We start from the raw sequence: 14,464 nt of genomic DNA on the forward strand, positions 1-14,464 counted from the left end.
AAGTTTACTTTAAATATGAGCTGGTCAGGCTGGCCTTTTCAGTGTCATCTGAGTAATATGAAGGCATTCTTGCTTTCATGCAAATATTACCTTCTGATTCAACCAGATGAAAAACTATTAATTCAGTATCAAATAGATGGAGGCACTTTTCTGGCACATTTTTGGTCTTCTCAGCTTACTTATTCCCAGGTCTGATAAGACTAGTTTTCATAGAACCTACATTAATTTAGAAGCTAGATCAACTGGTTTTAATTTCTAAAGATACCATGGATTTGGGACACAAATGAAGTAATGAAATAAACACATGGTAAGATCAGCGTTTGGGGCCCAGTGGAACTGAGGTGATTTCTGAAAAAATAAGAACCCAAACTAATTGCACGTATAAACCAGTTTATTAGATTGTCAGTGATACTTTGAGACAAATTCGTTTCTTTTACTTCATATAAACAGAGGAAGGAAGGTTTTGAACTTCAAGCTTTGTTCAGCATGTGTGCAGTTAGCATCCACAAAAGCACCATTGGATATGGAAGAATTAGCACCACAGAATTTTAGGACCTAACTGTTAACATGCATCACTGAAAAACTTGGAACAGGAAAACTGAAGTAGTACATGGTGTGGTCTATTATGAACAATACAAGGCAAGTTATGATTTTTTCATACAGTACAATACAATCACAACCAATGAGAACCTTTTAAGTACAATACAGGACAAAAAACACCCTGTACCCTGTTAACACTACAGCAGTTACAGATTGGAAAAAACGTTTCTTGTCAGAGGCAGTGGGTTGAAATCATCCCTCCTACCCTCAGTTTTTAAATTCAGAGTTAGATAGTTACATGGTATCTTAAGAAAGCATTTTCGAACCTATGTATCTTCTGCTTCAATGCTGACAGACAGTGGTCTGAAAACCGAAAGCTTTGATCAATTAAACAAACAAAAACCCAAGAGCCTGATAGAATGGAGAAGTACTCTGGTATGGTGGACGGTTTCCACGTGGGATCAGTTTGGACATGATGCTTGTGGTGTTGGTACTTGTCTTCCCTTCTGGAGAGGAATGCCAAGTACACAAGCCTTGGATTTGTGACGAGCTCCGGTGCATTTCTTTCACCAAATGCTTTTGTGTACATAAGAGACTTATTCCACAACTGTTTTTGTAGTATCATAATTCTTATGCTTGATTTGACAACAGTGAAAAGGGCTGATAATCTCTCTGGAATTAGGGTAACTTGTGAGCTAAAGAAAAAATATTAATTTAAATTTAGCAAATATGAATATTTAAAGGGAACTCCACCATTTTCATTGTACAAACTCATAACTAAAATTATTGAAAATCTTTCTGTTAGAAAGCATGTAACAAACCCTCAATGTTTAGTTGTGCCCAGGCCAATTCTGGCCTATGAGAAGATACTGTGTAAGAAATGTGCAATAAGAACAGATACAGGCATATTCAGGTCTCAATGCATTGATGCCAAGGAAAAAATATTTTTACTCAGCAAGAGACGAATATACCTTGAAGCATGTAGGCAGATACATGAATTAAGCATGTATCTGCCCAATTTCTAATTCTGGAATAGTGATAACAGGGTCATTTAGGAAAAATTACTCAGTTACAGTACAGCAGCAATTTTACGTTTTCTATATTTAACAGTGAAACATTTTTGAAAATAGAATCAGTACTATACGGTAAGTTTACAATTCACCATTTCTATACTCGTAATACATGCGTTTGTTTTCCAAATTTTAAAAAATCCCACTAGGACCAACATCGTTCAGAACAACAATCTAACGTTAAACAAAACTTTCTAAGGAAAATATTTAGCATCACAGAGATTCAAAAAAAGTCTGTTATTCAGCATCACAAAATACTCAATATATCTACATTTAAGATTGTTCATGCCTTGACATTAACACCTTTGGGTTAATATATCTTATTAAAAAAAGAAAACAAAAAGACAAACCAAACAACTGACATGGAATTAATCTGTCTTTAGTCTCTCCTTGATAAGGATAGAGGTGATAAACTTGACTCCTTTCTATACCATGTAGTGATGACTTCATCTATGAAACTGCATTTGCATTAAGTAAAACATTTATAACCAGAGATAGAAAAATGGCTATACAGAGAAAGACTTCAAAATAAGTAACATTATAGAAAAAATTTCTAAAAATTTTTTTGAAAAAAGTATACTGTTCTCAAGCAAAAAAGAAAGCAAGGTTTGTTCACTTTGAAATATTCTTCTTTTGAACAATATTTTTAGATAAAAGGTAGCCTATCCTTATAAAAGTCAGAAAATATTAAGTTTAACTCAAGAGGGTTGAATACTTACAAAAAATTATTCTACACTTTTTTTTCTGGATTACTTCCATTGCATAAATCAACTACCAATTTCCTGAAAACACCATACACAGCAACACATTTATGTGGATAATTTAAATTTGATAAGTCCCCATGAATCATTGACTTGAGCAAAGAGACAACAAAACAGATTATTTAATGCTACCTTAAAAACTCAACTGAAACAAGAATGAGTTATGATAGGCTAGCTTAATAATTTTGATTGCCTTTATATTTGATCAACATTTCAAGACAGGGTAGTAACAATTAAAAAGATTGTGTGTGTGTGTGTGTGTGTGTGTGTGTGTGTGTGTGTGTGTGTGTTGCTAGGGATTGAACCCAGAGGCATTCTACCTCCAAGCTGCACCCCAGCCCAATTTTTTATTCTTTTATTTTGAAACAGGGTCTCACTAAGTTTTGGAGGTCCTCACTATGTAGCTGAGGCAGGCCTTGAACCCAGGATCCTCCTGTCTCAGCCTCCCAAGTACTGGGATTACAAGTGTGCGCCACCACACCCGGCTAAAAAGAAGATTTAAAAATAAAAACTGTCAAAAAACTTTTCAGTGAAAGTCTTCAAATTTTATAATGTTTTAACTTCAAATGATTGTGGACTAACAGACAGTTTTGCCAGTCAGTATTCCATGTACATTTTTTACTCTTGAGTTTTGGTATTGCTCACTGGTTATATTTTGTAACATATTTTTCTGTTAAAATATTTTGATTTATTCTATTTTACTCTTGAGTGGCTTTAGAAAACATATAACTATGATAAATTTATAAAAGGATAAATAATATTTTAAGAGATATAGACAAATCTATATAGACAAATAGCTAGTTTAAGGTAATAAAGTGCCTTCTTTTTCAGGTAATTAAATTTTTTCACTAAAATATTTTAAGGCTTTATAAAAACCCAATATTATCAGAAGTTTGATAGTATATGGGGTTACATTGTTAATTAGCATTCTTTTGTAGCTCTTATAGTATTTAATCTTTCAATCCATATAATAATCTTTAATAACTAGCACCTTAAATTTACAAATTTGAATTGTCAATTCTGAATTCATTTTGTGGGGAAAGGTAAGGATGTATAATTTCTAAATGTTGTGACTTATACATAGGACTCACATGTTGCTTGTGCACAATCTGGTATATGTCAAAATGCACAGCAGTCAATGTTCCTCAAAAAATTCAACAGAATATTTAATCTATGGCAAATGAGGTCATCATTTTTTTCACTCATTCATATATCCTGTTGTCTTCACATTTAAAATGATTGTGGAGCCTAAAATGAAAAAGGCCAGAGAAAACCAACTGTAACTTCTTCAGATACAGGCACAGTGAATACTTCTTATTGCAACAGTGTATGCATAATCTGTATTGATGTCATCCAATGTCAAGCATTTATTAATTTTGCTTCTACTACCCATGGGTATATTACAGTAAATCACTGGTAACCAAATAGTCAAACAGTATATATAGTCAAACAGAATTCTATTTATTGTATTAGAGGATGTGGGAGTGTTTTAAGCATATTTTTGTACTTGGTTATCTAGGCAGGTCCAAATTTTAGGATAAATAATGACTATATAATTACCAACTGCTCAATTGCTTCCCCCCCCCCCTCCTGTGGTACTGGGGATTGAGCCCAGGAGCATTCTGCCTCTGAGCTACATCCCCATCTCTATTTCTTACTCTTTATTTTGAAACAAGGTGTCACTAAGTAAGTAGCTGAGGCTGGCTGCAAACCCATGTTCCTCCTGTCTCAGCCTCCCAAGTACTGGGATTACAAGTGTGTACCACCATGCCAACTGAAGCCAGGGGCTTTCTACCTCTGAGCTATACTACCAGCCATTTTTATTTTTTGTTTTTGAAACAGAGTCTCTCTAGAATTTTACTATTTGTTGTCCTTGAACCTAGATTACAGGCATGTGCCACCACATCCAGCTTGCTCAGTTGTTTTAACTAATTAAAATGTTTGAATATTCATTTTTAGGAATTTAGTTATTTTATGAAAAGACTACTAAAATTAGGTACAAGATTAAATGGCTTTGTTAAATAAAATGTTTTTCTTTCTTTCTTTCTTTCTTTCTTTCTTTCTTTCTTTCTTTCTTTCTTTCTTTCTTTCTTTCTTTCTTTTTTTTTTGGTGGTTCTGGGGTTCCTGGAAACCCTTTTACCTCTGGGCTATGCTCCCAGACCTATTTTTATACTTTTTTATTTGGAAACAGGGTCTCTTAAGCCAGCACGGCTGGCTTTGAACCTGTGTGATCCTCCTGTCTCCGACTCCCAAGTGTGGGGATTACAAGCGTGCACTACTGCGCCCGGCCATAAAATGTTTTTCTGATTACCCCTGGATTAATTTAAAATGTTCTTTAAGTTAAAGATTTTGAGGTCAGGGTAGAAGAGGAAAGCAGTAACTCACACAGGAATTATCAGTAGGAAAAAAGTGCTAATTGTAGAAATGGGTTTGGTTTTGAATTTAAAGCCTTGTAAGAGTAATTCCAGGGTTAAAAAAAAAATTAAAGTGGCTAACCCTTTGTAATTGCATACTCCTTTACCAAGGGTCATGAGTTGTCAAATATTTTTCTCAAATGCACAATGTACATGATCTACTTGTCAAAATCTAAATACATATACATATACAATTTTACCTTTTCCATACTAGTATAGCACAGTTTCACAGGCTTAGCACAAATATAGCTAGAAAGATGAATTATACTTTCTAAAGACAGTATAGTGGGTGTGCATTTTAAGAAATAACCATGAGGAGACTTTGTCATTAAGAAGATTCAAATCCAAATATAGTGAATGTATTCCATAGAAACTGAAAACACCATGAGAGCTTGTTTTGGGAAAATACTCTGCCACGTAACACACAGAGTCATATGCTTAAAAATATGTTGGTTTAGTTATCCTGTTTTTATCCACTTGACTACATATTATACTTACTCTCTTAAATCACTAGTGACAATATTATCTAAAAGCCAAATATTGGAAACAGTATAAAATACTGAAGTTTCTAGTCTTAATTACTCATTTCTATGAAGAACAGCAAAAATGATGCTTGGGTTATAGATTTTCATGCTTCTCTTTATTCTAAATATAAACATTAACTGGAAATTTAGAGAAAATATAATGACAACAAAAGGACAACAGAGACTAGAGCACCAATATTTGAAACAAATAAAATAATGAGCATAATAAGCAAATGGGTCAAAGTTCATCATATTACTGGCCAATCAGGGAAAGATAATTAAAAATGGAAGTCTCTTTTCTATGTAATAATTGTATTAGTTTTATTCATATAAATGGCATGCATATAAATTTAAATTTTGAATGTTTTTCTTATTTCTGAGTATGATGAGATTAGAGAGTTGCCTCATTATAAACTTCGACCAAAAAATTATACTCTTCAAGGGAAAGAGAAAATGTACGATCATGATTCTCAATGATAGGTGGGTTGGGTTCTGTTATGCCACAGACTTAACGTTGTGGTATAGTGCTCCCTTTAATTAGAGTAAAAATATTGGTACTGGGTGTGTGGGGAGCACACCCAGCAACTTGAAGTACTGAGGTGAGAAAATTGCAAGTTCAAGGCCAGCCTGGACAACCTAGGGAGACCCTGACTCAAAATAAAAAATAAAAATAAGAAGACATTGTATCTAGCTCAGAGGTAGACTCCTCCTGGGTTCAGTCCCCAGGAACAAGGAAAAAGAAAAAAGAAAGAATAGAAAATTCTAGTAAAAGTATTAATGGTATTATTAAATATTAAAGTTGTTAATGGTAATAGTCCCCAATAACAAAAAAGAAAAATTAGATAATGCTGGTGAAAGTATTAATGTAATATTAGGATTATACCACAGACATGAAAGTGACTGTAAAAGAAAGATTCCTTCCTTTTCCTACAGTTTGAGACTTTCAATGTTAGATATAAGAATGACTACGTAAATGCTTTTGGGTTTGGGAGATAGCTCAGTGGTAGAGGGCTCTGGGTTTGATGCCCAGCACCACAAAACAAAAATCAAAAAAAGCATCTGAAAGAAATGTGGTGTTACATACATAGTTTCTTTGTCTTTTGAGGATAAACACTGGGATAAAAATTGATATCCTGCCAGGTGTGGTGGTGCACCTTTGTAATCCCAGCATTCAGAAGGCTGAAACCTGAGGGTCGCAGTTTGCAGACAGCCTCAGCTACTTAGTGAGGTCCTCTGCAACTAAGTGAGACCGTTTCAAAATAAAGAATAAAAAATAGGGCAGGGGGTGTAGCTCGGAGGTAGAATGCCCCTGGGTTCCATCCCCAGACCCCCACACACAAAAAATGATATCCTATCTTTTGAGAAAATTAAACTTTAACAGTATTAGTAAAATCAGAAAATGATAGGAATAATGAACCACTGATAACTCCCTCAACCCAACATACCAACAGGCTAAGCCTGGAATGAATAGATGTTCATCCACAGAACCTTCTCATCATTTCTGAATATAAAACTATAATCCCTTGTTAGTAAATAATAAATAGGCTTTGCTCATTTCAGCATTTAAAATTATAAGAATACTTTAAACAATGAAATGCAAGAGTCTTAATAGAAGGTGTAGACATATGGAAATTCTATGTGTGATATTATAATTTTATTTAGTTCTTGTAGTACCTCAAACAATTTAAGATTCTACAATTTCTCTTGCTAAGATGCACAGATATTTTTTGACTTTATGAAAGTTGAGTAGGCAACTGTATTTAACCTAAAATAATTTTTCCCAGGTAGCAGTTGTATAGTGTTAACATAAATACTATGAGCATACGTATGAGAAACATTCCTACTATATTATTTAGTCTTGCTTTTTTATATTATTCACCTCTTTTATAGCACTTACATGTACAAAATGTCTCAATAGTGATAGCAGTTATTTCCCACTGTATCCTCATGGGAAAGGCAGTTAATAACTTGCTGTTCAGTGGTGGACTGCACAGGGCTTGTAATGGTCTGATGAGGATTTTCTACTCTGTAGACAGTTACCTGGCATTACTCTCTGCTGAGCATACTGTATGCTCTTTGGGGCCAAAGACTGGATCTTGCTGTCTGCTGTAATATCTAGACCTAGAAAAGTGTTTAGCTCAGGCAGTATACAAAATAAGTATCTGCCTTCTCCCCTTCCTTCTAAAAAGGTGTGCTGGTCTTCTTTTACTTCTTCAGTACAATAGGGTAGGTAGCATTACTAGTCCTATGTAAGTAGTAGTACTCATTTTTAGTTACTACAAGACAGTTCATTATAATGCATTCTCCAGAGTATCAATGACATCATTGACTGTTACTACATTTACTCCTAAAACTTTCAATTATTCCTCTGTACCTCTGCCAGGCATTAGAGTTAAAAGTTGCGCTTCTGTAAACAGTACATAATTCTTAATTCAAGGAGAATGATCAGGAAAATGATCCTCACAGCTGCAATCATTAGCATGATGTGGCAAACATCAGAAGGGAATGCAAAGCCAGTCACATGTACACAGCAGTGAGGAATCTGAGGACTTGTGTTTATTCAGTTTTTTGGCAATTAGAGCAGGAAAGCTAAAACCCTTGAGAAGAGAGTGATTTTATTGAACTGGGTGGATGATGAAGAGGTTAGACTAGATGATCTCAAAGTCTTTTTTGAGTTCTAAAATCCTTATTTTGCTAACAGGTTCTTTCTCTGATAATATAGGAATTTATATAGTATTAAAATATATTTTCTTTTTAAGGAAAAGTTAAACCCCAAAAGCTTAATGTTTTGGAATTCTTGAGCAATTGTAAGTATTGATGTGTGTGTGTGTGTGTGTGTGTGTGTGTGTGTGTGTGTGTGTTACTGGGAATTGAACCTAGAGGCATTCTACCTCCAAGCCACACCCTTGGTCCTATTTTTTATTCTCTATTTTGGAACAAGGTGTCACTAAGTTGTGGAGGACCTCACTAAGTAGCTGAGGCTGGCTGGGAACCTGCAATTCTCCTATCTCAACCTCTCAAGTACGGGGATTACAACTGTGTGCCACCACTCCTGGCTTGGATGTTTTCTTTAAATTTTTACTTCTCCTTTGGCAACAATACCATGAAAAACCTTTAAATTCTGAATAATTCAATTTAAATTAAGCCAATATAATATTGATATTTATAATATTTTATAATATAAAACTAGTGTCTAGGAGTTTGTTCTTATTCCTTCCACTTTACATGAACTTTTTGTTTAAAGAATAGGTTGGTTTCATCAATGATATGTGATTCGTGACCTCATTTCCTGTTTCAAAGACAGGAAGGTGAAATTGTTTCTTGTAAAAATCAGTTATGGTTTTAAATAGTATCAGTGGAAAAATGCAAAGTTTTCATATTGAGTTTGAATTTCTAACTTAAATAAAACAGCACTTCAAATTACAAAATTTTAGCTGGGCATGGTGGCACACCCTTGTAATCCCTGTGCTTGGGAGGCGAACACAGGAGGATTGTGCAGGTTCGAAGCCAGCCTTGCTGGCTTAAGAGACCATTTCCAATTAAAATATAAAAATGGGTCTGGGAGTGTCACCCGGAGGTAGAAGGGTGGAACCCCAGTCAGTACCACACACACACACACACACAAAAAAAAAAAATTTACAAAATTTTGAGTAAGAAGCAACAAAAGCATAAATAAGAAACAGGAAGTAAAAGTCTATAAAATCATTTTTTTTCCTGGTTCTGGGGATTGAACCCAGGGCCTTGCACATGCTAAGCACACACTCTACCACTGAGCAACATCTCTAGCCTCCTAAAACTCAACATTTGTTAGGACCAAATACGGAGAGAAGTAGATGGCAGGAGAAAAAAAAGGACTTATAATCAGCTTTAATTGTTTAGCTAGGACTTTTCAAAACTTTCTGAGTAGAGTATACTCACTGAGAAATTAAGTTTATACTTCTTTAATCCATAGCCTGAGATCGCTTTACCTTTATAACATTAAGTGGGTACCATTTCTCATATTCAAATGGGGACAAGGGCCATATCCTCATTTTCCTATCTGGCAGGAAACATTATTAATATTAATTACTACAACTAAAATGATGGGAAGATTCAACTTATGCACAACTGCTTGACATTAGTTATCAATCTTTAGAGTTGAGAACATATAACCTTGAGGCTAGTATGATGGCACCATTGGTTTGCCTAATAGGTTACATTATACTAATGAGGTTTCCTTGGGAATTCAAACGTAACTGACTTTTTATGAAAAGCAAGACATGCCAAATTCTATATTAAAGTAGGTCATGTTAAAGAGAAGTTTCATTTCAGTATTTTTGGAGTGATCAGAATGAAATATGAATATATAATTTAGGAACCAGAAGGAGAAAAAGAAGTATGAGCACGGAGAAGGAAAGTGGAGTACTTAGTGATGGGTAGGAAATGAAAGAAAGAGAAGTGAAGAAGAGAGAATTAGAGAAAAAGAGTAATTGGAAACTTAATTAACATACTTTTAGTACTGAATTTCTTATTTCATTTGGGTAATTTTTCACATAGAACTGATGTGTTACAGTACTATATGGCGGTTCTTTCTCTTGCTTACTATATAAACACTGAAAACGACATACTAACTTTCCATAAAGGCAGCAAAGTGGCTGCTTATGTTCTTGGTAGGCGACAGTGTTTGTTCTGGGATCACGTTGTGTTCCTGCAGACTTAGAGGAGGAGGTGGTGAGGATGGAGATGCACTAGCCAAAGGTCAGCTCAATCCTCTCCTTTATTTAGTTATGTAAAATTCTGCTGGTATGAATAGTGTTCTGTTAAAAACAAAAATGCAACCTGATTTTGCTCTTACAGTATCTGCTCTTATTTCATTTATATAATCATTGCTAAAAATTACAGAGCAAAGTGAATTTTTAATAATAAATGTGAGTTCATATCTATATTATGTCATTTTAAAAATGTATAGCAAGCTGGGCACGGTGGCACACACCTGTAATCCCAGTACTTGGGAGGCTGGGAAAAGAGGACCACAGGTTTGAGGCCAACCTCAGCAACTTAGTGAGACCCTGTTTCAAAAAATTATAATTAAAAGGGCTAGGGGTGTAGCTTGAAGGTAGAATGCCTCTGAGTTACGCAGTTCCCAGTAACTTCTTCCACTCCAAATACATAATAGTAACTGAGGCATAACCATATTGATAAACAGTGGAAAATTCTTTCCAGTATGCTTTGATAATAGAGACACTAAAAAAAGTATCTCTTCTCTTGTGGTTATTTTTTACATTTACTTTCTGAAGTCAAAGTAGTACCAGAAAGAGAGGGAAATAACAGCTCTATCGCCAATGCAGTTACTGTGGTGTACTTACCTGGTGTCTCTGGCTTCAGTAGAATGTGTTAGAATATCCCCAAAGTATCTCTTGATTCACATAACACTACTTACGGTGGGAGAGTTGTTTGAATGCTGGGAGTACTGTCACTTAGTATTAATATTAGAAAGTGTTTTCTCTCTCTGCATTTTTATTCCAGATTTGCCACTCTGGCTTTTATAGTAGCTATGTGTCAGTCCAGATACTCTGAAGATCTGCTTATTTCTTTCCTGTTTTAAACAAGTTTCATCAGCAATAAAAAGAAATAATTTATTTTTAATCAACAGTATGGACAATCTCAAATCTACTAGGTAGAACAAAAACAACAAAAGCACAAAGAGTACAATTAATTTATATGAAATTCCAGAATAGACAAAACTAACATGTTATAGAAATCAGATCATGGTTGCTTTTGGAAGTTGGGATGGTAGGGGGAGAGGGGATACTGACTGTGAAGGAAAGGAACATGGTAACTTTTTAGGGTGAGAGAAATGTTTTGTGTCTCCATATTAGTGAAAACTGATTGAATGGCATATTAGGATATTTGTATTTCACTCTATGTAAATATTAATAAAAAATGTTGTTGGGAGTGGTGACACATGCCTGTAAGCCCAATACTTGGGAGGCTGAGCCAGGAGGATCACAGTTTTGAGGCAAGCCTCAGAAATTTAGCAAGACCCTCTTTCAAAATAAAAGTAAAATAGGGCTAGGGGTGTAGTTCAGAGGTAGGGTCCCCCTGGGTTGAATTCCCAGTATTCCACCCCCTAAAAAATTATAAAATGTTATAACCAAACCTCTGATGCATCAGAGGTTTCAAACTTCTCTCTTCAAACTATGTCATAGAGCCAGGCGTGGTGGTGCACGCTTGTAATCCCTGTGCTTGGGAGGCTGAGACAGGAGGATCATGCAGGTTCGAAGCCAGCCTCAGCTGGCTTAAGAGACCCTGTTTCCAGATAAAATATAAAATAGGTCTGGGAGTGCATTCCAGAGGTAGAAAGCCCCTGGGTTCCATCCCCAGTACCACCACCACCAAAAAAAAAAAAAAAAAAAGAAAAAAAAGACAAACTATCTCATAGAGAACAACATGCCTTGGAGTAGAATCCAGGACCACATGCTATAGAAGACATAGATTAGATTTTAAGCTGAGGACTATGGGTGGAGCAGAATATAGAAAAGAGACTGATTTGCTTAGTAAAACTTTTAGTTGGGAAAGCAGATTTTACCTAACACTGCTTATATAACTAACTGTATATAGGATTTCAAATTTTTCTATTATTATTGTTGCTATTATTATTTGTGGTACTAGGGTTGAACCCAAGGCATTCTACTTCTGAGCTACACCCTCAGCTGTATTTCTATTTTTTTGTTTTTTTGAAACAGGGTTTTGCTAGGTTGCTAAGAGTCTAGCTATGTTGCTGACTCTGGCCTCAAACCTGCAATCCTCCTGTCTCAGTCTCCCAAGAATTAGGATTACAGCTGGGTGTGGTGGCGTACGCTTGTAATCCCAGCATTCGGGAGGCTGAAACTGGAGGATCGCAGTTCGCAGACAGCCTCAGCTATTTAGTGAGGCCCTCTGCAACTCAGTGAGACCCGGGTTCAAAATAAAGAATAAAAATAGGGGAAGGGATGTGGCTTGGAGGTCAAATGCCCCTGGATTCCATTCCCAAACCCACAAAAAAAAAAAAAAAGAGAAAAGAATTAAGATTACAGGTATGCACCACCATGCATGACTGATTGATGCTTAATTTATGATTATCTCACTTTTCAAATGTTGGTCACCAGCTTTAAAGAAGCTACCTTCAGAGTTAAATATTCAATGAATGCCTTGTTTCTTACAGCAATCACATTATACTCTCTGATCATTCTAAATGTACATAAGTGAAAAAATTGTATTACTTCTAAGAAGAAAACAGTAATGTCCCAAATGGAATTCATCCACAAATTCTGACAATTATTCATCTCCATGGTTAAAACTGCAATTATGAGCCAGACAATTATTTTTCCAATTTATTCCTTTTTGTAATTTCAGATCCAACCTACCAAAGGTTAATGCTATCCCAATTCGAAAATATCAAAGACATCTAAAATATATCATTTTACTATTCATTATCATCTCTACCTGAGATTAGATGAAAAAGCAAACACTTTCCCTTGTACAATGCCTGGCCTATGAGATGAATACAGTTAAGTATTTGTTGAATAAATAAATCGATAGTTTCATTTTCAGTGAATTGTCATTTCTTACCTCACCTAGTGGCTTCTTATCTCACATTACAAAATCAGATTAATTAAAAAGTAAAAGTGTAGCTGAGTGTGGTGGCACACGCTTGTAATCCCAGCATTTGGGAAGCTGAGACAAGAGGATCTCAGTTCATGGACAGCCTCATATATTTAGTGAGGCCTTTTGCAACTCAGTGAGACCCTGTTTCAAAAAAAATAAAGAATAAAAAATAGATCTGGGAGTGTAGTTTGAAGGTAGAATGCCCCTGGGTTCCATCTGCAGTACAGAAAAAATAAATAAATAAATAAAAATGTTGGGTTACACTTAAGTTTTAAAAAAAAAGCTCTGAAGCCGGTTGTGGTGGCACACACTTGTAATCCCCACGCTTGGGAGGCTGAGACAGGAGGATCACACAGGTTCGAAGCCAGCCTCAGCTACTTAGTGAGGCTCTTAGCAACTTAGTGAGACTCTGTTTCCAAATAAAATATAAAATAGGTCTGGGATATAGCCCGGAGGTAGAAAACCTCTGGGTTCCACCCCCAGTACCACACATACACAAAAAGTTCTGAAACCCTTAAGCCATTAATTATTACTGCTATTACAATTGTTAAAGCTGCATAAATATAAATTGACACAATTATAAAAAACAATAAATTGATACAAGGCAATATGAACTCTCAGCTATAAAAATTTCCTTTTGAAAACTCAATGACACTAAAGAACATTATTTGCCTTTCTAGAGTGAACAATCAAAACTTATGGGTGGCCATGAAATGTTTCAGGCAAACATTTCAGAGAGTGAGAGGCTTAAAGGTATAAGAGTATCAGAAGAAAACAGAATTTGTGCGAGAAGATAGAGAAAATATAGTTCAAATGTGAAAGAAGAGCTGAGTGTGGTGGCATACACTTTTTTTGGTGTGTAGTACTGGGAATGGAACCCAGGGGCTTTTCTACCTCCGGGCTACACTCCTAGACCTATTTTATATTTTATTTGGAAACAGGGTCTCACTAAATTGCTGAGAGCTTCACTAAGTTGCTGAGGCTGGCTTTGAACCTGCGCTATCCTCCTGTCTCAGCTTCTCAAGTACTGGGTTTACAAGCATGCACAAGCTGAGACAGGAGGACTGCAAGTTTTCAGCCAGTTTTAGCTACTTAGTAAGGCCTTCCTGAGACCTTGTTTCAAAATAAAAGAATAAAATTGGGCTGGGGTACAGCTCCGAGGTAGAATTCCTCTGGATTCAATCCCCAGTATAACACACACACACACACACACACACACACACACACACACACACACACACGAAAAGCTTAGAGCTGAGTATCAAGATGGTATTGGATAAGATCCTCTCTATGACAGTCACTGGGGCCTACATTATAATGAATGGTTCCATATTATCCTGAAACCATGCCGTAAAGTGTGTATCCAACTTCAAAAGCTATTTTTCTTCCAGAAATAAATGACTCCCAAACACAGTCTTGTAATAATGTTTTCAACTTTAGAATAAACTCTTTGAGAGTTTTCTCAAAAGAGAAAACTCTTCTGGCTGACAGGTGAAAACGGAAATATTCTAAATGAAGCCCACGTTTT

General features: G+C 35.6%; 1 protein-coding gene across 1 annotated transcript in view; it reads right to left on the bottom strand.

Annotated features, from left to right (window-relative positions):
* Window positions 1-1,136: 1,136 nt before the first annotated feature.
* PURG (purine rich element binding protein G) overlaps window positions 1,137-14,464 on the bottom strand; it is a gene marked incomplete at both ends in the record, with an annotated part of 40,335 nt that continues 27,007 nt past the window's right edge. Inside the window, one exon of the mRNA XM_080710171.1 lies at window positions 1,137-1,235. Within this exon, the coding sequence (XP_080566297.1) occupies window positions 1,137-1,235 (99 nt within the window). The remainder of the gene's footprint in view (window positions 1,236-14,464) is intronic.

The sequence above is a fragment of the Muscardinus avellanarius genome, assembly GCF_963383645.1.
Source record: "Muscardinus avellanarius genome assembly, chromosome: 14".
NCBI classification, from domain to species: Eukaryota; Metazoa; Chordata; class Mammalia; order Rodentia; family Gliridae; genus Muscardinus; species Muscardinus avellanarius.